Source organism: Channa argus, chromosome 3 (assembly GCF_033026475.1).
Source record: "Channa argus isolate prfri chromosome 3, Channa argus male v1.0, whole genome shotgun sequence".
Classification (NCBI taxonomy): Eukaryota; Metazoa; Chordata; class Actinopteri; order Anabantiformes; family Channidae; genus Channa; species Channa argus.
The window spans coordinates 19,686,520-19,712,500 of NC_090199.1; the positions used below are offsets into that span (position 1 = coordinate 19,686,520).

Genomic DNA, 25,981 nt, shown 5'->3' on the forward strand with positions numbered 1-25,981 from the left:
TAGTTGGCTAAATTAAAATGTGAGTCTACAGCGCCAATTCCAAAAAAGTTGGGTGTTTGAAGATGTGTAAAACATACATAAAAACAAATTGCAACAATTTGCAAATCTCATCAACCCAAAAATTATTTACAACAAAACATAAACAACATATCAGATGTTGAACATTTTGAATTTGATGGCAGCAACACATCTCAAAAAAGTTGGAAGAGCAGCAGCAAAAGGCTGTAAAGTAATTGCCACAAATAAAAAACAAATGGAGGAGCATTTGACAGCTAATTGGCAATAGATCCATAACATAACTGGGTAAAAAGGAGCATTTCAGAGAAGTATAGCCTCTCACATGTAAAGATGGGCAGAGGTTCACCAATCTGTGACAAACTGTGTCTACAAATTTTGGAACAATTTCACAAAAATGTTCCTCAACGTGCATCGGCTCAGGAACACTTCCAGAAATCACTGTCTGTGAACACAGTTTGCTGTTCATCCAAAAAATAGTAGTCAAAGCTGTGTCATGCAAAAAAGAAGCCATACGTGAACATGATTTCACCAACAAAGGCCCAGGACTGTTGAACAGTTAGAATCCTGGATTAGATAAGAACGGGACAACATTCCTCTCCTAGACTCCAGCATCTGGTCTCCTCACTTCCCACACAGTTACAGACAGTTGTTAAAGAAGATGGGATGCTACACAATGGTAAACACAACACAATTGTTTTGTTGAACCAAAGACAATTTACTACTTGAGTGGACAATAAAGTTTTATTAAATTTTATTTATTCTATTTGTGCTTACACTGTGTTTGCTTTATGTAACAAATTTCTGTAAGTATTTACAGATGCTGCTTGTGCAGTCATAAGATATAATCTGCATGATGTGTTTCCTTCAGTTTATTGAAATAAGCAGATTGTAATTATACAGAGGAGGTGGTTGAATTAAAGTACCTGCGATAATAAAAGTTTCTGCACCTAAGATTGGACGTAAAGGAACTGGAGAGAGAAAGGATGAGATGGAGAAAAAAGGATGAATATGAACACAGAAAAGAAGAAGAAAAAAACAAAATTGATGAAGCATGGAGAGAATTAATAAATGAGTCTTCTGCACTTTAAACATGAAATGTATTACACATAAAGAAAATCATGTAAGCACATAATTGTGTATATGTGTGTGTGTGTCCTGAGAAATGAGTCTTGAAGTAGTTATGAAGTCATTAGAATTTTATTGCCAAGCTTTAACATTTGAAGGAGAACTCATGGGTAAAATAGAGCAGAAAGTTGATAGTCTTGCCTTTAGAGTGTGTGTGTGTGTGTGTGTGTGTGTGTGTGCCTGAGTGTTTGGCCTAACATAGAGGACTAAAAGGCTTTTTTTCATCTCACCGACTAATTAAAATCCACTTGTGTGTAACTGCAGCTGTTTGAGGTAATTACCAGTACAAGCCATCTAATATCTAACCTCCCTTTTATAATCTAGGGATTATGCAAAAACTATGCTCGGACATTAAAAGAACAATTTTAAAAGTAAGGACGCAATCATAAGTAGGGTCATATGACCACTTCCCATTTGTGTGTGTATGATGGGGTGGGCAAGTCAGCCCCAAATTTGAGCTTAAACACCTTAATAGCTAAAATAGTTGTTTGTCTTTTAATCTTTTTTAAATTTGTTATTCAGAAGTAATTTCTTGATCACGACATATGTTGCCCTAATCTCAGTTTTAAGGTAGACTAGTTAAATGGGTTTAAGCACTACCTGCCATAAGAAAAATTTACAAGATCAATGACTTTCAGCTGGTCCCTTAAGGGGCCTCCACAGCGGAATGTGTGCTGCATATGATTTGGCATTGGAGTTTTTATGCTGGATTCCCTTCCTGCTGCAACCCTCCCATTTTATCCAGGCTGGGGATTGGCACCAAGGTGGCACTTGGTGGATGGGTGGGGCCACACCTGGTGGGGCAGGATTCAAACCCGTGGCCTTCTGCATCCCAAACCTATGCTGTACCAACTGATCCACCAGGCCCATTACCTTAAAAAAAATATTGCTTCTAATTGTGACCTGTTTTGTAACCATTTGCAGATCATTTGGAATGTTAGCTATATACAGTAACAAGCACTTACTGCAACAACCTGCACAATACTGGTGTTTTTATTATTTACCCACCCAATTTAGTGCACTTTAGTTAGAATAAACATTCTTCTTTTCCTTTCGGCTGTTCTGTTTAAGGTGTCGCAACAGCAAATCATGTGCCTCCATCTAACCCTGTCCTCTGCATCCTCTTCTCTCATACCAAGTAACTTCATGTCCTCTCTCACTACATCCATAAATCTCCTCTTTGGTCTTCCGCTAGACTTCCTTCCTGGCAGCTCCAACCTCAGCATCCTTCTACCGATATATTCACAGTTTCTCCTCTGAACATGTTCAAACCACCTCAATCTGGCCTCTCTGACTTTATCTCCAAAACATCTAACATGAGCTGTCCCTCTGACATCCTGATTCCTGATCCTGTCCATCCTTGTCACTCCCAAAGAGAACCTCAACATCTTAAGTTCTGCTACCTCCAGCTCTGCCTCCTGTCTTTAACACCTTTCCTTTCATTCTTGCTGATACTCTTTTATCACACAACACACCTGTCACTTTTTTCCACCCGTTCCAACCTGCTTGCACTCACCTCTTCACCTCTTTTTCATACTCTCCGTTGCTCTGAACCCTAAGAACCTAAAGTCCTGCATCTTCTTCACCTCTGCTCCCTGTAACCTCACCTCCCACATGGGTTCCTCTCATTCACACACATGTATTCTGTCTTGCTGCGAATAAGCTTCATTCCAGAATTCCAGAGCAGACCTCCACCTCTCTAGATTTTCCTCCACCTGCTCCCTGCTCTCACTACAGATCACAATGTCATCTGCAAACATCATAGTCTATGGAGATTCCTGTCTAACCTCATCTGTCAGCCTGTCCATCACCAAAGCAAACAAGAAGGGGCTTAGAGCTGATCCTTGATGCAGACCCAACTCGACCTTGAACTCCTCTGTCACACCTACAGCACACCTCACCACGGTCTTACAGCTCTCATACATGTCCTGCACCACTCTAACATAATTCTCTTTAGTTAGAATAGACTAAATAAGAAAATCTTCTGATTGTATAAGGCAGCACAGCTCAACATCAGCACAAAAACAGCCTCCAAACCTGAATCAACTAGCTCTCTGAGTCTGAAGAGAAACTAAACACTATATCCTTCATGAAGAGGAATTTACTTCAGGACTGTTGGGTTAGACTGACAAGTACAGCTCGTACAGGTTCTTGCCTGCTAGGGGAGGGTGGAGGTTGCTGTCCACCAGAACTTACTCAGTTTTAAGGAACATTAGGTTGAATAGTTAGCACATTATGTACCTCACATACAGCGTTAGCTCTATGTACACTGATATTTTCATAGTAATTAGCCAAAAAGCCCACAGTGGTTAACAAATTAGTGGCTAAAAAGACTTTCAGAAGACCTGAAATTAGGGGTCTTCTGCGTGTTTATGAAAATTTAATGAGGGTTTGAAATGGCTTTTAATTCACTGAGCTTTTTTGTTGCATGCATCTTTCAATAAGTACCACTGATGCTGTCCACTCACTTTACCTAAGCTCCCCCTCTTCCTGCAGCCACAGACACTTGACTGTGTGAGCAGCTGAGCTCCACCCTCACTTAGATACACACACAAAGAAGAAGCTGCTCCAGAAAACTGTATCTTTTCTCTTTTTTTTAAAAAAATCTGCTAATCTCACTGGTACTAAGTACTTTGAGGCGTGGCATTTTCACCATAAAAGTGTAGTGCTAGGAACAGCTAAGATACTGCACAGGACCCTTAATCTCCAGGCCTTTGGTAGAAACTCAAGCTTTAAGCAAAAAGACAATGTTCCAACTCACCCCTGAGGGGCAGTCCTCTATCAGAGGCCTGGCAGCTTGAGGGTCCTGTGTATATAGTGAAGTTAAGCCTGGTTAATCAGAAGCCTATTTAACAAAGGGACAACTAAAATGAGTCCTTGATTTCTTATTTTCTGGACGTGGTTATCAGAGCTGTTGGCTACTACTGTACGCTTTTGAAGTCTTCTTCACTTGCAAAGTGTGACTATCTAGTGATTGCTGCTCTACTAAATCAGACGTTAATATCAAGCAGAAATTTGAATGTTAATTGAATATTATCTAGGCCTGAACAATTAAGCGTTTTTAAATCTCAAATTAAGCTGAGAATAAAATTTTTTTTAAAAACAGAACAGATTGAAAACCATCAAGAGAAGCATTTTCAGAGACTTAACATATAGCCAATCAGCTTTCTCCCACCTAAGAAAGAAAGTGGCTGCGTTCACATGCACTTAAGCAACCAAGGTACTCAGAGAAATTAGCTTTCTTGAGCAATCGGGAATCGTTGTATACATGAAAAAGTGAATCCACTGGGCTTGGTTTTAGAAATGATGTACTGCGAAAACTGAGATTTTGCTCAATACAACAGGTAACACGAGAAACCCCCCCCCCCCCTCATTTTAAAAAGCACCAACAGGCCACGTTTGGTGATTTAATAATTAGAACTATATCTGCTAATCTCCAGCCACTACCTCATTCAGCTAGGCCAATTATCAGCTGACAGGCATCAGTAGCTTAAGTGTGTTGAGTGTCACTTCATAAGAAATCTGATCAAAACACTAATGCATTTCATGCTCAAAGCTTACCATGTGTATTACTGTTGGTTTAAAACGGGCTAATCAGGTGTGACTTTAGTGACCGTATCTTGCCATTGGCAAGGTTTTTCATTCTTTTATACACCAAATGACTTTTTGTGACGTGGAAGTGTGAGGAAATAAAGCACACTGAAAAAACAAAAGCACATTAAGGTAAATAAGTAAGATGTTTTTTGTTTCTACACTGTGTGTACAGAGCCTTCATAATAGTTCTGTACCATAGTTAATGAATGTGGTCATGTTGGGTTGGTGTTCTTTCTGAGTTTGTTTGCACTTCAGAATACAGAAGAAAACATTTTTTGAAAAACAAAAAAATCACATATTCATTTATAATCACAATATTACTACTATTACTTTGTCTCGTGTTACCTGATATATATATATATATATATATGATATGTACTGTCCACACTAATAACAACAAATTAGTTTAGAGTTAAGCAAACATACTCCAGGCATATATGAACAATATAAATATATAAATATTATAATATTTAAATAAACAATAATTCGGCATTCAGAGGCAGCTATGGGGCAGGTGAGGGGTCATCTCAGTGATTAACTGGAGAGCAAAACAAGTGCTTCTCATTTACAGAGCTGCTCCAGCTAATTGACAGTTATGCAAATACACGTCACACTAATGAAAGTACTGTGATAATGGTTCATTTGTGCCTGATATGTATGCGTGTGCATGTGTGTGTGTGTGTGTGTGTGTGTGTGTGTGTCTCCCATCTCAAGCCAACTTTCTAGCACTGCTAGGTAATACAGTATATTTTACCAATTCTATTTCTAAAGGGCTCAAAAAACTGTGTTATTTTGTCTTTGCCAAACCATTTCCTGCCTTTATATTCTGTTAGGTTTGGGGCTAAGTTTGCATCTATGTAAATTAAAATGGCACGTATGAATGAAAATTATATGGGTGCAAAGGTGTGCATCCTCCTTAATTATTAAAACAAAATTCCCTTTAAACAATTTCTGATTAAGGAATAACTGTACAAGCTGAATGTGCATTCAAAATTACATTGATGAAAAAAAAAAAGTTAAAGGTATTTTGCTCTTTGTGACATTTCAAAATTGGGGGAAGCAGCCTTTTGCCCCCAACTGAAGTTTGCCTCAACATGCATCTTATAGGAATTTATATTGATAAGAATTTATATCTTCCTCATAAAGTTCCAACTCTTAAAAACATGGATTGTGTGTGCATAGAAAATTTGTTTCTTAAGTTGAAAACACAAGGTGGCAATGCCAACTATGCCACCCACACCCATACACACACTTTGTTAACACTCTTTAAAAATGGAAGTAACAATAAGATTAACATTAAAAAAATATCTTCTCTACTTACTTCTCCTCTTACCAACGTCTCCCTTGGACGTAGCAGCCTCGTTCAGCAGCACCATCCCCATGGTGATTGCAGCATCTGGGATAAGTTTGTTGAGGAAACTGCACACTTGCATACGAGAGATGGAGGGGAAAATGGGGAATTGCTCACTGCCCCAGGAAAACATGTTGGGTACATGTGAACTTGTAGATACACATGCAAAGAATCAATCAAACAAATTAGTAAGAGCTTTATACATACGTACTCCTACTCCTAAGGTATATGTACACAGTACAGACACAATGACAATAATATTTGGTGTACAGTTGCCCTAGAACATATAAGTGCTAATTAAAAGGTCATAACCTTCATGTTTTGTTGACTGTGTCAGCAAGGAGCTCATTAAACTGCTAATTTTGAGAGCCAGTTATTGGCGTGTTATATCGCATTATACATATGCTGCAATAGAAAAGTAAATGAATTAATCCAGAAGGCAGTTTAATGTTATGACCGCATGACAACTCCAAACCATTTTTAAAATCATAATGCATCTGCAGTTCAGCCTTAACCTCACATGTAAAAACATAGCAGATCCCAACTTCTATTAAAAAAAGCTAAGGAATTGTTATGTGAAGTCACAACAAACATAAGAAAAGAAACATTAAACAAATACATTGTACGTCTACACAATAACCACAATGACACATGTGGATAGGCTAAAGAAAACCCCTACAGAACAGTCCTTTTTATGTATTTATTTTTCATATTGTTCACCGAACACATTGACGTTTGCCCTTTTTCTCCTGTTGATGCGTGTAAAATACTGAACTTAGTGCAACTTCAACTCTTATGCTAAGGCCTTGGCAGCATTGAAAAGTGAATCCTTTCCAGACTATAGCACATATTGTGTGCAGAAGGACAGCTAGAGTTTGCAGTTCTATTAGAGAGCCAGGAGTTTATGAAGGTCTTAATCCTGATTTAAATATGTATCTCCAATTCATCATTTTTTTCTGTGTTTGTGTCATTAACTCAATTAAAAATTAACAGTCAATAGTAAGAACATCACTTGAATGAATGTTAATGTTCAGCCATTCAAATAAACAATTGAATAAACAAGAGGCATATTTACTTGCTCATGGTTCTAGCTGCTGTAGGAAATGGATCTTATTGATGAGGAGAAGGCAAAAGTTGCAAATCCTAAAAACATCAGTCTGCCAAATCAGTAATTAATAAGACTCTGTATATAAATTTACTCTGTAGGAATTTTTAACCCTTTTGTCATATTTGAACACTTTTTTGAGTTCTTACTTGTCTGGATTAGAGAGCTTGATGCAGGCCTGTAAAACCTGTTGAAATACTTTTGACTAGACTAAAACACATTGCTATTATGTGATTATTAGTATTTAGCTCTTTGTAAAGTTACAAATATTGTTAAAATAAACATTTAATGAAAACGAGCTCATACATTCCTACATATTGCAAACAATTTTTTTACAGAAGCATGAAGTGCTCCATTCAACACCTAAACTGTTCCAAATTCACTACAAAGCACAGCCTCATGTGGCTTAGGACCTAATTAAAGATCCTTTTCTGCATATAAATAAAACATGATGGGTACAAAAACAAAGGCGGCCACATGGGGGGAGACAGAGCAGAAACTGAGGCATCCTCCAGTGAAAGACATGATATGCTGTTGTGACACAAATGCTATGGATATCTCCTTCAACTGGAATGGAACTGTTCTATGGAGATGGAAGTTTGGGGGGTTTGCCAAAGTGTGATAATGAGGTCATGATAATAAATAAGAAATGCATAATTCACATTAGTTGTAATACATCTGATCTGACCCATTTAGGCTATTGCTGATTACGCCATCTACATTTGTTGTATGAGCCATGCTTTACCACAATAACTCTGAAAATTAATCAAACTAGTCACCTGTATAGATTATTTATTTATTATATAGAGTATTTTTTCCTCTTTAAATAATAATATGTCATGTATAATACCAGCACAGTTTTTAACAAAAAACAGTATTTGCAAGGTAACAAAACACGAGGTTTGAGAAGCTTAAAGTATAGCTTTAAGCTTCTCAAACCTCGTGTTTTGTCCTAGTTTTCCTTTGTGAAATCAGTTGCTGAAACTGAAACTGCTAAAACTTAAAGATGTCACCAGAATATCAAACAGACTTGTTGACGCAAAAGGCTTGATTTGCAATATATTATATAAGTTGTCCTCAATATACTGTAATGGGAATTAGTGAGATTAGGGAACCCATCTCTGTGCTATTAAATATAAAGTTTGTTAATTTTACATTTTTTAAATATCTACTATAAAACTGGAACTTAATATAGGTAGATTATGACAGTATTGTCTGTATTGTGAAATGTGGTAAAGCACTCAAACCAGAACATTTAATGCTCCATCGCTGAAGATGCTCCAATACACTTTTATTGAAGTAGTGGCTAAAAGAATGGAATGTTAATTTCCCACCCTGACTGGGCCTTCACAGTAGGTAGCTAGGATTTATGTTTGCCTTTCAGCTCAAAGCTTTATGCTTGCTATGGAATGAACATATGGTAGTACACAGTACTTTCACACAAACGTTAGGGACTTAATAAAAACAACTTACTGTAAAACATATTGTAGATCAATTGAACTTAGATTATATTTATCAGTCTTTGTGACAGTCTGAAGAGAGTACACATATCTGTTTGTGTCTCATTCACAAATTGTACAATAAGGCAAGTGTTTCTTATGGTCATAAAAGTGTTTACACCACCTGCACAAACAAATGTAAGGTAGGTGGGTTGGGGCTTTAGCAATTGTAAATGTGGGTTTCAAATATCTAAAAAAATAAAGCATGGGCGCTGCTTTGCAGCAGGTGTGACCTCGGACCTGCTATTTCCTATGGGTATGAACACCACAGCAAGGAATGAACTGTATCATTAACCACACAAATACAAAACTACCAAGCAGGCAAACACAAACATCTATACTACCAAACAAGTGCATGAATATGCACGCACACACAGACAGAGAGAGAGCGACAAAACCCATCATCACGGGGTTGAAAGTTGAATTTGGAACAATTCAGGCAAGAAGGTGAAGTTAAAAGAGGACAATCTGTTGTCTTTGTACTGTCTATTCAGTCCAGCAAGCAGCCTCCCTATGGAGAATGCAGAGTGCACATAGGTAACAAAAGCTTCCTGTTGGAAAAATAAATATATCAAAAAACAAAACTGAATTCTGTTTCAGACGTATAAAGGCTCTTCTATGCCTCTTCTATGTTGTGTGTAAAGTAAATTGAGAATAAAGGTGTTCCACATTAAGCTGCTGAACATGTCACTGAAAACGAATTAGCTTTGGATGATTTAAATTTTTTCAGCACATTGTTTCAATTTATGTCAACACATGTAACATAATGAAACACACACATAAACATGGTGTTGGAAGGATACTCAGAAGGAGGATGATGTGGGACTCAGCCACAAACTGGGCCTGACTGCTCCCATGGATATAGCTCTGAGAAAGAAAGACAGTAAGGGAAAGTGAACAGTTGACAAAAACATCACATGAGCTTACGTTACTAGTGAAAATTGCAAATTGAATAAATGCTACAGTAAGGAAATTGATGGTTGAGTTGTAAAGGGTAAAATACAGGAAACTAGAAGATATCTAGCAAAAAAGTAGAAAACAGAATAAAGAAATAAAATTATCAATCTCTTCAGAGCGCAAAATTACATCCTACATCCTTTAATCATTTGAGCACAATATCTGTCCCTGATAAAAGAAAACCTTAACTTCGTCATAACCAATATGACGTCCAGTTCAGGGCTAAATTTGATCTTTTCATTTATCAAACAACCAGAACCCAACAGCTATTTATTACTCAGTGCAGCATTGGAGCAGCAAGATCCTTTGTTCACTTTTGATGCAACCACACTTTTTTTCTTTTTTACAAATGTAAGAGGGATTAAATATTTTATTAAGTATATACTCATTGCAGATTAGTTTGAGATAGCATGTGTGTGTGTGTTTTGACAATTCTTCCATGTAGTGCGTAGGCGTGTAAAGATGCTACCTTTTTACAGTGGGCAGGGGGTCAATCTAACACTACAGGGACACTCATACACACAGAAAGACACAATTGTATCAACTTGCATTCATTACCTAACCTTTGAATACAAACACATATGGCAGGTACTGTGCAGTGTATTTCATGCATTAACTTTAAATAGTAGTAGATGCATTTATATCCTGCTCCCATTCTTTCAATGAAAAACAAAGGAAACAAAAACATCAATTGAACATGAGAGATCAAACACCTAGAGTTTGCTTCTTTGAGAGACACAGGAGATACTGTTACTATTGGCATATTGTACCCTTTGCGTGATGCACGTTAAGCATATTAATCCATTTGTTAAAATTAATGTTGAAGTTACTGTCTGCCGTGAAATTCCCTCATTACCAATTTTCTACTGGGTGAATGCAGTATAAGCGTGTCTGAGATGGCAGGGGCCAGAGGAGCAAGAGCAGACATTGAAAGTGGACTTTGCTTGGACACATAGCACTGTATGGTGCTGTCCTCTAATGAGTGTTCGTCAATGGCAGCTGCCAATAGTTGCATCAATTCGCATTATTCACAAGGTTGGTTTCCTAATGGCCAGGGTGATGAGAGAGCATATCAGAGTAGGGCCTTTAGGTCATATTCTGGTATCATCATCTGTTGTACTCAATTAACAATCACCTGCTGAGGCTGTAATATTCTTAAATCTAGACTCTGGGAGAAAGAGACAGTTTTGCTTTAGACAAACGTTTTACTTCATTTGAAACCATTAACACTTTATTTCTGACACATTATAGCATTGCTTCAATGACGTGTCATTCTGTCCGAAAATTCAGAATTCTTTGCCATAAATGCGCGTTACCAGGTTTCTAATCGGTTTTCTCCAACTGTGCATTTGTGTAACAAAAGGCTAAAGCTTTGTGAAAGGCTGAAAGGAGAGATTGTGAGCCAGGCTTCCAAAATAAGTCAGAAGTGGAGGAGAAATCAGGTTACTCTCCTGCTTCTCTGCGGATTTCCCAAAACCAGGTTTCTTAAGTGCATGTAAACACTGTTCCGATTACCCGAGAAAGGCGATTTCTCTTCGTGCCCCGGTCACCTAAGTGCATATAAATGCAGTCAGTGTCTCCAATTGCCCAAATACTGGAAGTTGCCTCCTCATAGTGCTCAAGATTCAAACTCTGCACAAGCAAGTTTATGTAGTGTCAGAAGTTTATTTCTATTTCTGTCTTTCTGTAAGCGATAGGGAAAGATCGAGAAATCGACAAAAGAAGACAAGGTCAAAGTCCTGTGGAAATAAGACAAACAGAAGGAAAGAAAGGAAGTAAGTCTTTCAATGTGTTTAGGATTGTTGAATCCCTGCAGATTATTAGCATCTAGGTTTATAGCACATCTAGGGTCTGTTTTTCCACTTGACTGCCCCAGTGTTCATTTCTTTGCTTATCAGACAGGAATAAGGATGGAAAGATGAATAGAAGATGACAAATGAGGAGGAGGAAAGGGTGGACAGCTTTTTCTTGCTTCAGTGGAGAGAAATGAAGAATTTATGCACTTGAAAAATGACAAAAACTCAAGGCTGCAATAAATCCTTTGTCTCCAATACAAACCTGTTGTTCAGCATTAGCAGGGGCTTTTGAAGTGTTATCAAGATCCTTACTGCCTGACAAACAAAAGCTTCTTTATTAGCACAATAAAAAGTTTTATCTTAATGTAGAAGCTGCAGAACAATAGTTTCTTGCATTCCTTATCACTATAGTGAAACTAGTGCCCATGAAATTTAGAGGAAAGTGTGAGTGTTGATTAGCACTATGGTGTGGTGTAACAGGAGTTGCAGTTGTGCATTATGATCAACTTGAAATGGAATCTGGTAGATCGGTCTTAATAGTTTGCAGTTCCTCTGTCAGGGCCAGGACGTAACACGCTCACTGTCAGCTAGTGTTGGGCTGGCAGAAAAATGGCTGTCAGCCTCATCTTTGCAAAGTACTGCACCATTTGCACTAGCTGAACCACTGTCAGTTTTTGTGTTCGACCGTTTCGACATGAGTGATCACGTTGTTCAGCATATACCCTTCGGTGAGTAGGACAACTCTGATTGGGTAACCAGTTTAGCCAATCAGCGCACAAGAAGAGACCAAACTATTTAAAAGGCCAGAACAACCTGTACTGTCAATGTAACTTCTTATATTATCCTCGATAAAACGTAGTTATAAACCTTTTGGGGTGAGTCAAAGGCATCTGAAAATGGTAAGATAACCATATACATATTTAAGCTAACTATATCAGTGGTCCCAGGTCTTTGGCTTTCTCTGCCTCTCACTATCGCAGAACAGGCTGTACTACATGCTCACTGACTCCCTTTTTTGTGGTGTGTTCTAGCGCCACTTTTTGCCCAGACAAAGCAAACATGACCCAATGCAGCAGTTGCTCTTTGTTAGCCCTAGTTCTCTGAAGTCAGCTTGGTGGTCCTTACACTGGTCTAGTATTCAATTAAAATTCACTGAGGGTAAATCCAGTTGCAGAGGGTAAATCAAGCCACATATATTCAATTTTAGTTAGTTGTGGGTGGAGTTTGACTTAAAAACAAGGACTAATCACTACACGTCTCCTTCATCCCACTATTGCAAAATGCTGACTGGTTTCCTAATAGCTGATCCTAACAACTTTACAGAAAAGATCAAACCGTCGGGAGCACAGATTGTAGAACAACTTTATTGTTATATGACCAACGGGGTTTTACGTACAGTATAACCTTCATCAGGGTCCTTGTAAGTGTTGCTGGCAGTTTGATCTTTTTTGTTCTCAAATCTGTGAACCTTAACAGGAGGTGGGATTGCACCAGAGGTTTGTTTCTTGCTTAACAACTTTACACACAGTTGCCCAGTTTCAACGACAATGTAATTCAACACATACACGGGTGGATCCTGCATTCAATTAATGTAAAATAAAATTCAAAGCCTCAACTATCATTGAACAACTGTTTGTTCTCCCAGGGGACACTCAGACCAGATACAATTCTAACTTTATCATGACCAGCTGAATAGTTTGCAGACTTTAAATAATATTCCTTACAATTTTAAGTGTGATGGATCAACATAGGCATACGCTTGAAAAGGGACCAGGACACCACCACATCCATTAAAGCATGGTGCTTTAACTAGTTAGTATTTTAAGGACCAAACTCAGAAAACAGATTTAGTGTCGCATTATGCCTTGGCTGATCACGGGGAGTAAAACAGAGAAAACAACACTGTTTAATATCATTAAACAAATGACAGAAGACCTGTATCATTTATTCTAGCTGCTAGAGATATAAGTCATCTGTCCCGAACTAGACTATAAATAGCTGTAACATGTTCGACCTGCAGGGAGGTTTGCTCCCTGCACAAGACATTTCAATAACTGTACACAACAGATGAGAAAAATTCTTGCACAGAAACAAAGTGCCTTGATGTTTATGGAGCGCAGACTTTTTCCCCCATTTTGGCACCATAGCGCCTTCTTTAAAGCATTTCACAGAACTCTTGTTAATGCCTTGAACAAGGGCCAGGATGGGAAGGATTACCAGCCTGGCTGGCTGGTAAGCTCCACAGCAAAAGCTGTAAGAGATGGTCAAGAGAGAGAGCTCCATAGGTGAGGAGACAGAGCTGTCAACCAGTTCAACCAACACAAAAAACATTTTCTCGTCTACACCTCAGAGGCAGGTGGATGGGAAGCCTTGATTTCCACGTCTAGTGTCCAGCAGGGAGTTGAACAGTTCACTAAACCTACTGCAAGGTAGGGCATGAGGAAAAACCAGGGTACTGTTACTTCCAGAGACACTGGATCAGAGAATGTCAAGTGTAGAGCTAGGTTACCACGCATACTGCTGTGCAGGACTGGTCGAAGGGTATGTCAGGAATATAATTTACTACTCTTTCTTGTTACTAAAACTAAACAAACATTACTTCATAATATTTTCTAGATACAGCTTTGTGCATGTTACACCCTGAACATAAACAGAGACTGCAGATAGAGGGAATGAACATGAGCAAGGCTTAGGGGATGAAAAATTCCTCAATCCATGGCTGGGCACTTCCAATTAATCTGATGGATTAGAATGCAGAAGTTCCATTCATTAGTGTGTAGAGTTTTGTGTGTCTGTGTGTGTGTATACTACAGACCACCATACTTAGAGGTGGTCTGAAAGTAAAAACACTCACAACATGGAGAGCTAAATTGACAGTAGCATTATCAGTCCCTTTTCTCCATCTCTCAATTACAAAACAGCTTAACTACATATAGCTAATCTTTCAATAAGCTTACTGACAAGTTAACACCAAATATTTGTACTTGAGGCAAGAGATTCAAGATTGTCATTGCTGGCAGGAATTTCACTTGTAGAGCTCAGACAAAACAAAAACCTAATGGCACACTTACCAATAAAAAGAAAAAACAAACAAACAAAAAAAACACGTACGAACGTAAACGTAAAACAGAAAAAAAAGTGTACCCACTCTTCACTCTTATAGACAGGAATAAAACCAGTTATAAAACCTTTTAAAAGACAGAAGGAAATGAAAAAAAAAACTAACGGGATGAGAGATTTCATAAAAAAATTAATAAATTCCATTGTCTGATGCTGTATATTTCAGCAATCAGCTGGCCAATGAACAGTGTATTTTCTAGGTAAATTAGTTTCCTGAAATCATTTCATCTAAGCTGTGAAGTTCAGAGTTGTCTTCCACTCCTTTTTACAGTGCACCTAATCCACTTAGTGCTTCATACATATTATTTGGGAACATAGTGATGGAAAGACTTCAGAAAAAATGGCAGTAAAACTAGAATTGATCCAATTAAATACAGCAGAATTTGGACTCAACTCTGGTCCTGGGTTGGGTTTAGGTTAGTGAGAACATGGTGGACCCATGAAGAACTCTACTCGCAAGGTTCAAGAGCAAACTTATAGTTAAAAGACTGCATACAAAGATTTCGAAAACATACATTAAAGGTGATGTTAGAGCAATGTGTCAAATCATTCAGGTAGTTTAGTTAGATTTTTCCAGGCAGAGGAGCAATAACAACAATAACAGAGTATCTAAAATGTGGAACCCTTTGCTCTGACAAAGTTTGCTTTAAAATCTTGGTTAAAAAAGCTCCAGCTGGGGCTGTATATTGATTTTCTAAGGTAAATCATATTTCCAACAGAGGTATAGGATAAGACAAATCCATTAGTATCGATATAGTTTCATCCATTCCAAAGCCCTCTCCTTTATTTACTCTCTCACACTCCCTACAACACCCATCCCCACTGCGCTAGGCAGAGGGTATGGGGGCTCACAAGTTCTCCTGCAAAATGAAGGGAACATACTGTACAGTGCCAGACTTGATTTCTCCAGGTGGATTTCTCCTGGAGAATGATGATTTCTCTTCCATGTATTTGCATAACAGAGTTCTAGTTGGCTTTTTACACTATGCCAAAAGGCAGCAGACAGGACAAGCTGGGGAATGAAAGGTTGACTAAAAGAAGAAATCATAACATGTAGTATAATTCAAAGTTTGATTAAAACTGAAACAGACAAAACAGATACCATGTATTGCCTTTTAACCTCAAATAGTAATATATAATGTTTTTGTTCATATTGCCCAGCCCTAGAGCAATCCCATCTGCACACCAGTTCCAAAATGGTGGGTGAGTCAGGAACCCGCAGTCTTTCCACTGTTGTGTTTACGCAGGAGGTTTGTTCAGCGATCAACATTGGAAGCACAGAAAATTCAAGACCACCAGCCCTTCCCAGGCACATATGTATATGAAACCTGGATAGTTCAATTAAGTCTCTGGAGGAGTAGAGTAACTTAAGCCTGAGTCTTGCATCACGGCGCACACTGTCAAATGTATTTATAAGGTCACAGCACATTGGCTCTATCAGTAGGTACTGGAAACCCTCATTGAATTAAACCAATACTAAATTCAAGCCAGTAAAGTATCAATACTGTGCGTTCTTACTACCTTACAAGCACCTGAGCAAACACAATGATTGTGGGACTTACATTCAGTAAAAAGACTACAGGAACATACAGTATGTCTTTAAAGCAGGGTGTTGTTAGAGACATGTTTACATTATTCTTCCTCAACTGTTTTGCATGTGACACCAAAAACATTGAAATGTTTTATTATTTGCATTTCCTTAGGAAAATAAATCCTTGTTCACCGAAGTTTTTAAACTAGTAAATGTGTCTAATTTATGTGGGATTTTATAGAAATTATATGAACAATATATTTCTATACATATAAATTGAATTCAAATGGATTGATTCCAAACTGTGTGAATCAAACTGAGTTGGGAGATCTGATCAGCAGACTTAGCCCAATAGTCCTTCACAAACAAAGCAGTGGTCTGTAACAAAATTATACTGTGCTTCTGATGAGCTTTAACACAGTCTGCTGACACATAGCCTCCCCCCCCACTTCACACATGCTTTCCATGGCTCACCTTAAATCTAGGCTGTGGAGCTGTCTAGTATAACTTTAGTCTACTACTGTTCCAATTAATCTGATGGATTAGATTTTTTAAGAACCCTGTGTCTCTGAGTAAAATTGACACATCAAGGCTGTTCAAACTAACAAAACAGATAACTACTCAACACCAGAGACAGCTTGTAAATGACAAAACCTTAATTAAAACGTAAGACTATGTGGTAGAACAACTTCATCTCAATATTTTAAAAGATCTCAATTTCTTACAGAACTTTCTTTGGCCTGTTTTCTTCAGTGGGTTTACGCTTTAGGGATTAACTTACTCGTACTAAATTTTGCCATATTGCTTTTAATTAGCTTGACTAAAGCTAGCAGCAAGTTAGTGACAGTTACTAGTTTTCTGCAAGGAAGCAATTTATCGCACGGCTTGTTAATTCCACAACATTGTATTTATATTGTATTTACATTGTATTTATTTATATCTTAACCACCTGTTTAAAGTTATATTTCGTTATGTCAATTCTATTTATTTTGCTCTAGATTTATTACATCACTGTGTCGCCTCAGTCAAGGGGAAAAAAGCTTCAAACATATGGTTTTCTGAGGTAAAGGTGAAAAAAATATTAACCACATCCTTGGATATAAAAATAACTGAATTAAATCAAAGCAAAGCACAAAATATGAATATGTACAAAATATGAAGTTAATGACTAATGATTATTCCTCTAGAGGGTCTAGGGTTCAAAATGAACTTTATTTGTCAAATGTCCACAACTGTCCCGAAATCACTTGTAATTGTTCCAAGCATGATACACAGTCACAGTCCCAAATAAAGTATTTTTAACAAATATTTTGCATTACAAATTCTTTTTTGATTCAGTAGCTTGCATAATGTCAGTGATTCAGAATCTTACTTTCCTTTCTAGCCTATAGCCTATTTCCCCTCAGTCATTGATTGGGTTACCGTTTGGGTAACTCTCTGTAACTACACTGTAAAATTAAACCTTCTGATTGACAAACTACGATGGAAATGTATATAGACAGTAAACTGGATATTTTACTGGGTTTAAACACTATCACAACTAGATTATCCCCTTATAAATATTTTTTTAATAGGAGTCAGCTAATTTCTTGATCATTTAGTACTATACTTATATCTTCATCTTTAATCTATCAGAGCAAGGTAGAGAGTTAAGTGGTATTGTGCTTTGTTTACTTTGAGCAATATCACTTTAATTGTAACCTCTTCATGTATCTATCTGCAGAGCTGGATTGTTAGTTATATCAAAAAGTGCACAACATCCATTTTAATGATTGTATTACCTAGAACCTGATGCTAGAAATGGTTATGTAGTCGGCTAATGCACAATAAAGGTCCGTTATATAATTTAGTATCATTGAGGTAGCCTAATTAACAAAAACTCCTGTGTATAAAACAGTACAGCTGCACAAACTAAAGCCTCCAAACATTTAACACAAACTGAACATTATCACCTTTATGACGGAGGATTTACTGCAGGATTGTTGGATTGGACTGACTTATAGCTGTGTACATAATAAACTGCATAATGATCTAAAAGATCTAAACGTTTAAAAAGCACAAACAAAATAGTCACTATTACTCATTGGGAGGAACACAAATAACAATATGTCTATATAACAATATGTTTTAATGGCAAGCTCATTTAACACTTTACTTTTTTCTTTCTCCTGACTTAGATGTTTTTTTTTTATTGTAGTTTACTATTGTAGTGTGCTGTTAGTAGGTGTGGGATAGATAAATAGCATTATTAATCCTTTTCCATTCTGTATGATGTGTTAATGTGTATTGTATGTATACATATAGTGTGTGCAAATGTGTGTTTTGCTTGGTAAAGGTCAGAAGGTACGTGGACAGGAAGGGAGATAAATGAAAAATTAACTAAGTAGAAAGAACAGGGAAGAAAAAGAGTAACAGTGAGGAAGGCAGATGGAGTGAAAATATGGGCTTCATTTATATAAATAAGGGATATATGAATATAATATATAGGTATAGGGATATAATGGCAATCTGCATCTTGCAGGCAGTACTCCTACAACAGTCAACTAACACTTAAAATTCTAGTTATATATAATTTTATATTGCATGAAAAAGCAATACATTAATTTTTGATTCATTGCTAGAATATTGGAAACAAAATACTTCTTGAGAAAAATATGCTGTAATGCATAAATGATTTAATTTCTTGCTAACCAGATTTGAAAGCATATGGGAGGTGATTTATGCAGAATGGCAAAGGGACCATGGGAAGGTTCACTGAACTCTTCATTTGAACAAATATGGCAGTCTATTTTAGGGATTCAGGTGATGCTTTAAACTCTCATTATCTGCTCACTGTTTATGCAGTTAATTTGCTTTAATTACCCAAGAGTAAATTAAATCCATTCAATACAAGTTTTGTGGGGGTTTTTTTGTTTTGTTTTTGTTTTTCAACACGACAATCAGTAAAATGAGGTGACTTCTCATTTTCAGTTTTATTTGTGTTTTGGTTTTTCCACAATATGTCGGGGATTTCAATTGCTGGCCTGTAAAAACAGCAGACCAAAGCTTCTGACTTTGCTTAGTTAATCTGCAGACTCTGCAAATATATATGTGCAGGGATAAAGGGAAAAAGCTCTAAATGACCAACAGCTCAAGTTGTACATGGACATTTCATCTTTAAGAGAGGAAGCAACATCAAACTTAAAAAGCCTCTAGAACCTAATTTTAATCTTGATCACAAACACAAATTCATTACAATAATATGTAAAACAAATATATTCTAATAAGTACTCTTAAGTAAGTAAGTGCAAATACTATTAAGTACAAATTAAAGGAAAAACTGTGCTGGAATGTCATCTGGCTATCGCCAAACAACACTTTTCATGAGTAAAGCAACTCTGTGATGTTGTTCAAGGTTCTCCCAATGGTGGAATAGTGAACAAATGGTTATTTCAGGTTCCTTGTGACCCACCATACCATTACACACCTTGCTCTTAGTGTTAACTTCACTGGTCAACTGAGGAGGTCAACATTGAAGATACATGTTCTCAATTTCTACACAATCTGCTTGACAGTCAAATGATGAGTCAAGGCTCCTGTTAGTCCTTCCAGCTTGTGCGCATCAACAAATTTTGATACTGTCTACCCAGCTTTCTCTTCTTTAAATATGGCAGGGCCTCCTACAGTAGCCCTTTTATAATACTAGCAATATTGATGTTAAACTGGCCCTACTTTGAGACTGCCTTTTTATTTTGAACCACCAAGTGTGTTAATTTTACACTGACCTGAGATTGAAGCTCGTGACTACCTGGAACCTTCTTGACCAATAGAACCTTTTAATTCCACAACATTTCTAACTTTTTTCAACATCTTTTCATTTCTCAAGCTTCTCATGTGCTTTTCTTCCTCATATTGCTCACTTGGGATCACTACGGCCTTCTTTATCCTTTTGACAACCACTATATCTTGTTGGTTGGCCATTATCAGTTTGTCAGTCTGTATTTGGAAATGCCACAGGATCTTAGCTTGGTCATTCTCAACCACCTTCAGATGTTTATCCCATTTTGACTTTGGGACTTCCAGCCTGTACAGGACACAGATATTTCTATACACTATGCCAGCCACTTGGTTATGATGCTCCCAGTATGTCCTTGTCTGCTAGCACCTTATAACCCGCTTTTATTTGGTGGATTGTCTCAGGGACATCTTTGCACAGTACGTTGGAGTCCTGCCTGGTATGGTAAACCACAGCCTCTACTGACATTGTATTTGCTGGTGGTAGATAAAGTACAGGGGTTTCATGAGGGCTCCTAATCTTCCTTCTCTTGCTCCTCTGGTTTCTACTGCCTGAGGTATTCAATAAGCATGTCATCACTTTGGCCTGGGTACCTGATGTATTCATGGATCTTTGTTTTTATTCTTCATAGTGGCTTTGACTCTCACTAATCCTCTGCCTCCTTCCTCCCGCTTAGTGTAAAATCTCAGAATGCTGGATTTGCAGTGAAACTCTCTATGTATTAAAAGGAGCGTCCTTGTCTTAATGTCATTGGATTCTATCTTTTCTTTTGTCCAGGTTATTATGCCAGCGGGGTATCTGATGACCAGCAGGACTTGTGTGTTAATACTTCGTCCAAAAAGAAAGACACAGAGTCCCTCTGCTAAGATGCGCGTGAGTATAAATTAAGCTGAATAGTATGCATGTTTGTAGTAATACATGGGCATTTGTATGATCTGTATGTCTGCCGATTATATTATGTGAACAGTACATGTTTGCTAAAGACTAACTGTGTCTAATCCCTATATCAAGTAAGTCTGTGTGTGTGTGTGAAAGTGAGAGAGGGAGAAAGAGACAAAGAGCAGAAACGTGCTAACAGTGTTTTCTTGGTTGCACATTGAGACGCTCACTACAATTTCATCTGCTTGGTCGTGCTATTCGTCAGTTGACAAATCCTTTCAATATAGTCTACCTGGCCGCGCTTGCTCATCATTTTAAAGGAATTACACTGTCTGGGGAGAGAGCTAGGAAGGGGAGGGTGGGAGATTAGAGAGAGAGGAAGGAAGAAGTAATATGAAAAGAGGAGGGAAGGAAAACAGGAAAGATAACACAGGTATCTTTTCAATATTATCAACCCAGTTGAAGCCATTCACAGTCAGCGATGGAGAGAGAAAAAAAGAAGGATTTAAAGAGAGCATGGAGAGAGGATAACAGTGGGAAAGGTATAACAGGAGGGGCAAAATAAGAACAAGATGAGGACCATTTACACAGGATCTAATGTGCCTATCCCTTATGCTGTTGTGGTTGAGTGGGTACAATCTGGCCTAGAAGTTCAGCAAAGTGTGGTTGGGTTAAAGCATGTACTGCATGTCGCTGGGGTTATCAGTGAGGCTGCTGCAGTTGAAGAGGAATTTTTAAGGTTAGGGCTGTAAAGCTGGGCCTGTAGTGGGGCTTAACAGGAAATGAGAGGACAAGGGAGCCAACCTATGTAATTTCACATAAACTCAGTGAACCCTTTTTTAAGTACAGTTGAGTGCAAAAGTTAGCCATTTTAAAGTACTAGGATGCAAAAAAGTAACACTCTATCAACATAATATTTATTGCACATTTAGCTAGTATATAAACGTTCCTTTATCACTAGAACAAAAATGGTCGAGAAGTGTATAAAAATTAGTTGGCTTGGATTGTTCTCTTGCTAAAGTCTTAAGTGACTTTTACACATGCACTGAAATCCTGAAATTCTCCTGACTTTGTCCAGACGTGGTGTATGTGAATACTGTACGTAACACGTGTCCAAGTGAGATGGTCCTGACTTTATCCAGAGTTGCTCCCGACATTATTTGGCATTTAATATGCAAGGCTCCCAGTACAAAGTCTGTATTATATGCGTGACCCTGTGTGTGGAGCATACTGCTCTGTCCTGAATTTAAAGGATTTAGAGCAGTCCACTGCTACAGCAGGTGGTGATAGAACCTTTTGTTTAAATGCATAGCTCCAATGTGCTGTAAACAAAACACGTTTTCAAAAAGAATTTTCTATGATCTCGTAATTCCTGTATTCGAGTTTCTTCCATGACAACATAACTGACTCTGGTGATCTCCCGCTCTGTGTTAAATCTGTGTAATGCAATTATGGTCTTCACAGTTGAGGCTGGTCTCCCTAAAAACTAGTTTTATGAAGGTTTACCAATTTTTTGAGGTCTTCTAAAAACTGTCTTCCTTATCTTATTGTTTTTTTATTCTCTCAGCAAATTGCTTGAGACTGTCCCTGGAGATCTAGCCACTTACAAATTTAAAATGCAAACCCAATTTAAAACAATTGGTGCCAGTCATCAAGCACTACATGTTGACAGTCTTTTTTAAAGATCAAAGATTTCACATGTTAAAAGTTAATTATCTAGAGCATTCATCAAGGGGATGCACTGCTTTCAATTTCCCATATTTTACAAATTTATACACTGTTGTTACTTCTGGTGATGAAGGAGCATTTTGTATTGGCTGAATGCCGACGTGTATTTAAAATTTAAAAAGTTGAATTCTTACTGCCATTTTAAAATACTGTGATGCAAAGGTTTGCACTCAACTGTACACTTGTGCAGTCTGATCCAGCCCAATACCACAGTTCTGACATAAAATTTACTTTTACAAAACGTTTGGCTTTTGGCTTACATACCTACACCACATAACCTGCACTTTCAGTAGACTATAAGTTTTCCAACTTTAAAAGATGGAAAATGGACCTACCTCCAGATGTTCAGCCTTACTGCTCCTCACATAATTTCTTTTGTGTTTAATCAGTAATAAATCTATTATGGCCTGCTCACTTTTGAATTTGAGTTAGGCTTTGGCTCCTGTTCCCTGTAATTATGGAATAATTTTTTGTACTTTAAAATTCTGTTTCAACACTTGAGTTTGTCAAAGCATTAATGCTGCCGCTCATTACTCTGCTCAGTTCATACAAAGGCTAGAACAAGAGAAGTGGCAGGCAGGTGGGAATGTTTCAAATTAGTAAGCAGGCAGGTAGTTTGAGAAGAGAAAGCATAGCAAAGAAAGCAATAGAAACTAAAGTTAAAAACAATGAGCGATTGTCAGTACAGGAAAGAAACATATAAAATAAAGTGAAAGAATAAAATCAAGTAAAAAAAAAAAAAAAAAAGGCTGCAAAAGACCCAAAATTGTACCAGTACTGAAAAAGTGACTGGAGCCATTACTGCTGATAACAAATGAGAAAAGACACTTCAGTGAGGTGGTAGCTGTCACACTGACAATTGTAGGTTGTGACATCAGCTATATCAGGAGTTTGCAGGGTATCGCAGATATGGTAGGAAACGTGAAGTTTGTACTATATTCTTTATCTAATTGTATAATGTCACAGTATTGAGTGACTTAAAATATCCCTGTGTCGTACAAAATGAAAAGCATTTTAAAAATCAATTAATATTTAAGAACTTTAGTCACAGTCGCATCATTTCTGCCTATCGCTGCTTGTCCTAGCATGAATAAAAGTGGTTTAGAAGTAATTAGGTATGAAAGACAGGGGAATGGAGATATAGGAAAATAAAATAAAGACAGACAGAAAGGGAGAAGATGGAGAGTGGCAGTAGATAGCTACACGGGATAAGGGTGTGACCTATTTGTTGTCAAAGAAAAATGACAGAAAGAGTCAGCAGAGCTTGAAACATAGAGTGCCTTTTATACAGAACAACAGACAGAAACCATACAATATGGGGCAGAAGAAGGGATGTGGCAAGGAGGCAGCTTAAATGCTGTTTTTAAAAAGTTATTTTCCTTTTCTAGTGATTTTGAGCACGTGTACATGTCTACATGTCACCTCTGCTATGTGTGTGCGTGTATTCATATTCTCTTGGAGTAATGGCAACAGGGAGGACCAATCTTTGGAAGTAACTATATGACTATTTTCTGTGAGATGCATCAGTCACTGTATAAGGATTTATGTAATAATAGTAATAGCACGAACACATAATAACATGTTTTAAAGTACATTCTTTCCTCTCACTTCCTCTTTCTTTTTGCCATGTGTCTCACTTTTCTTATCCCACCCTTTAGTTCCTCCCTGATGTTCTCAGTTTTTCACATATTTTTATTTTAATTTCACACTTGAGTGGACAAACCTAAATGATGACCAGCAAAACTATATCAGAAATTGCCCTATGTGAGGTGGTTTGCACACATTATGGTTGTAAGTTGAAAAAAGAAAGAAAGAAAGAAACACGGAAAAGCAACTGTATAAAACAGATAAAGCAAAGCAGATGAAATAAAAATAAACAACAGAGCAAGAGAAAGACACTTTATCTGTATCCCTTCTTCCTCTGCTTGATCCAACATGACTGACATTTCTCTAGAGTGATATTAACAAGCATTTACTGCTCCCAGCTATCCAGTACAAACACACACACTTTCTTTTTACATGTTTTCTTTTTTTTGTCCTTTCGGGTTATCCCGTGAGTTCAGGGTCGCCACAGCGGATCATTGTCCGCATGTTTATTTGGCACAGTTTTTACACCGGATGCCCTTCCTGATGCAACCCCCGCCAATTTTAAATGAGGCTTGGACCGGCACTGCACACAACACACACACTTTCTTCTTACAGGTTAGCAGGTAGTGATGGTGATGGTGAAGAGTTTATTTTATTTAGGGACAGCAGTCTTACAACTATTCCTATAACTGATCTAACACAGCACCATTGCCCACAATAGAAAACAGATTGAGTTTAAAAATATCAGTACTTTTGTCCCTAAAACACAATTGTTAATTGTTAATGGGAGAAAATGACAGATTAGTTAATGCATGGATATACAGAGGATGTAAAAAGAATGTAACTCGTACCACTTGTCCATTCTGGGGATTTTTGTGGGCGTAAGGAGGTCCTCTGATGTGATTCCACATCTGACCCGATGTCATTGCAAAAACAACACACTATCACAAAGTGACAAAAAGAGAGAGGAGAAAAAGAATGAAAAACAGGAGGAAGTTAATTCAAATACCATTAGACTAGAATAGCTGGTACTGGCATCTATGACTAATTGGGTTTGTGTAGAATTTATTCATTTTAACAAATGTTTGTAAAACACTAATGAAATTTTGTTACTCCACACCAGTTTCACTGGTGTATGTATTTAGCTTCCCACAACAAACACTGTGTGTTTGTGTGTCATACCAGTGCAGCCATAGCCCATCCAGTCTTGTTGTATATAAATTCCAAGTTGTTTCTCCTGAGATACAGCAGACCTCCAACCAGGGAAACCAACAGCGCTAAAGCGATGGTCCCCGAATAATTAGGAGGACGGAAGACACGGATCTGAATGGACAGAAAGAGGAGAGTTGGCTGCCATACAGTAGAATAATTACATATTTCAGTACACCATTTAATTATTCTACAAATGTACTACTGATGGTCAAATCAGTAAGTTGAATATTGTGAATGGGTGTCCTTCATGCTTTCTTTTCTCAGATTTAACCAAGAGAATATACTTTATTGACAATAACTGATTAAATGACTATTTGAAATTGCAGTGGGTGGAACCTTTACTTTAGATCATTATTCCCGAAAGGAAAATGGTCTGCAGGAAGCACCTACACATGTAAAATTACACTAACAGCCCATACTCAGTAACAATGTCCTGCAACATCACCCTCTTCCGCCTTTTTTTTAGATGTGTTGCTGCTGTCAAATTCAAAATGAGCTAATATTTTCCATGAAATTGCAAAATGTCTCAGTTTCAACATCGGATATGTTGTTTATGTTCTATTGTGAAAAAAATATGGGTTGATGAGATTTGCAAATCATTGCATTCTTTTATTAACATTTTACTCATTGTCCCCACTTTTTTTAATTGGTGTTGTGCGTGAAAGGTTGTTTTAAAACATCAATGCCAAAATTTCACTTCACAA

At 37.5% G+C, this 25,981-nt stretch overlaps 1 protein-coding gene across 1 annotated transcript in view; it reads right to left on the reverse strand.

The window, feature by feature from the left end:
* tusc3 (tumor suppressor candidate 3) overlaps positions 1 to 25,981 on the reverse strand; it is a 79,005-nt gene that overhangs the window by 5,533 nt on the left and 47,491 nt on the right. The window contains exons 5-8 of the mRNA XM_067498079.1: positions 25,248 to 25,388; positions 24,917 to 25,006; positions 9,496 to 9,559; positions 6,059 to 6,133 (exon numbers count right to left, since the gene is read on the reverse strand). Coding sequence (XP_067354180.1) covers positions 6,059 to 6,133; positions 9,496 to 9,559; positions 24,917 to 25,006; positions 25,248 to 25,388 — 370 coding nt within the window. The remainder of the gene's footprint in view (positions 1 to 6,058; positions 6,134 to 9,495; positions 9,560 to 24,916; positions 25,007 to 25,247; positions 25,389 to 25,981) is intronic.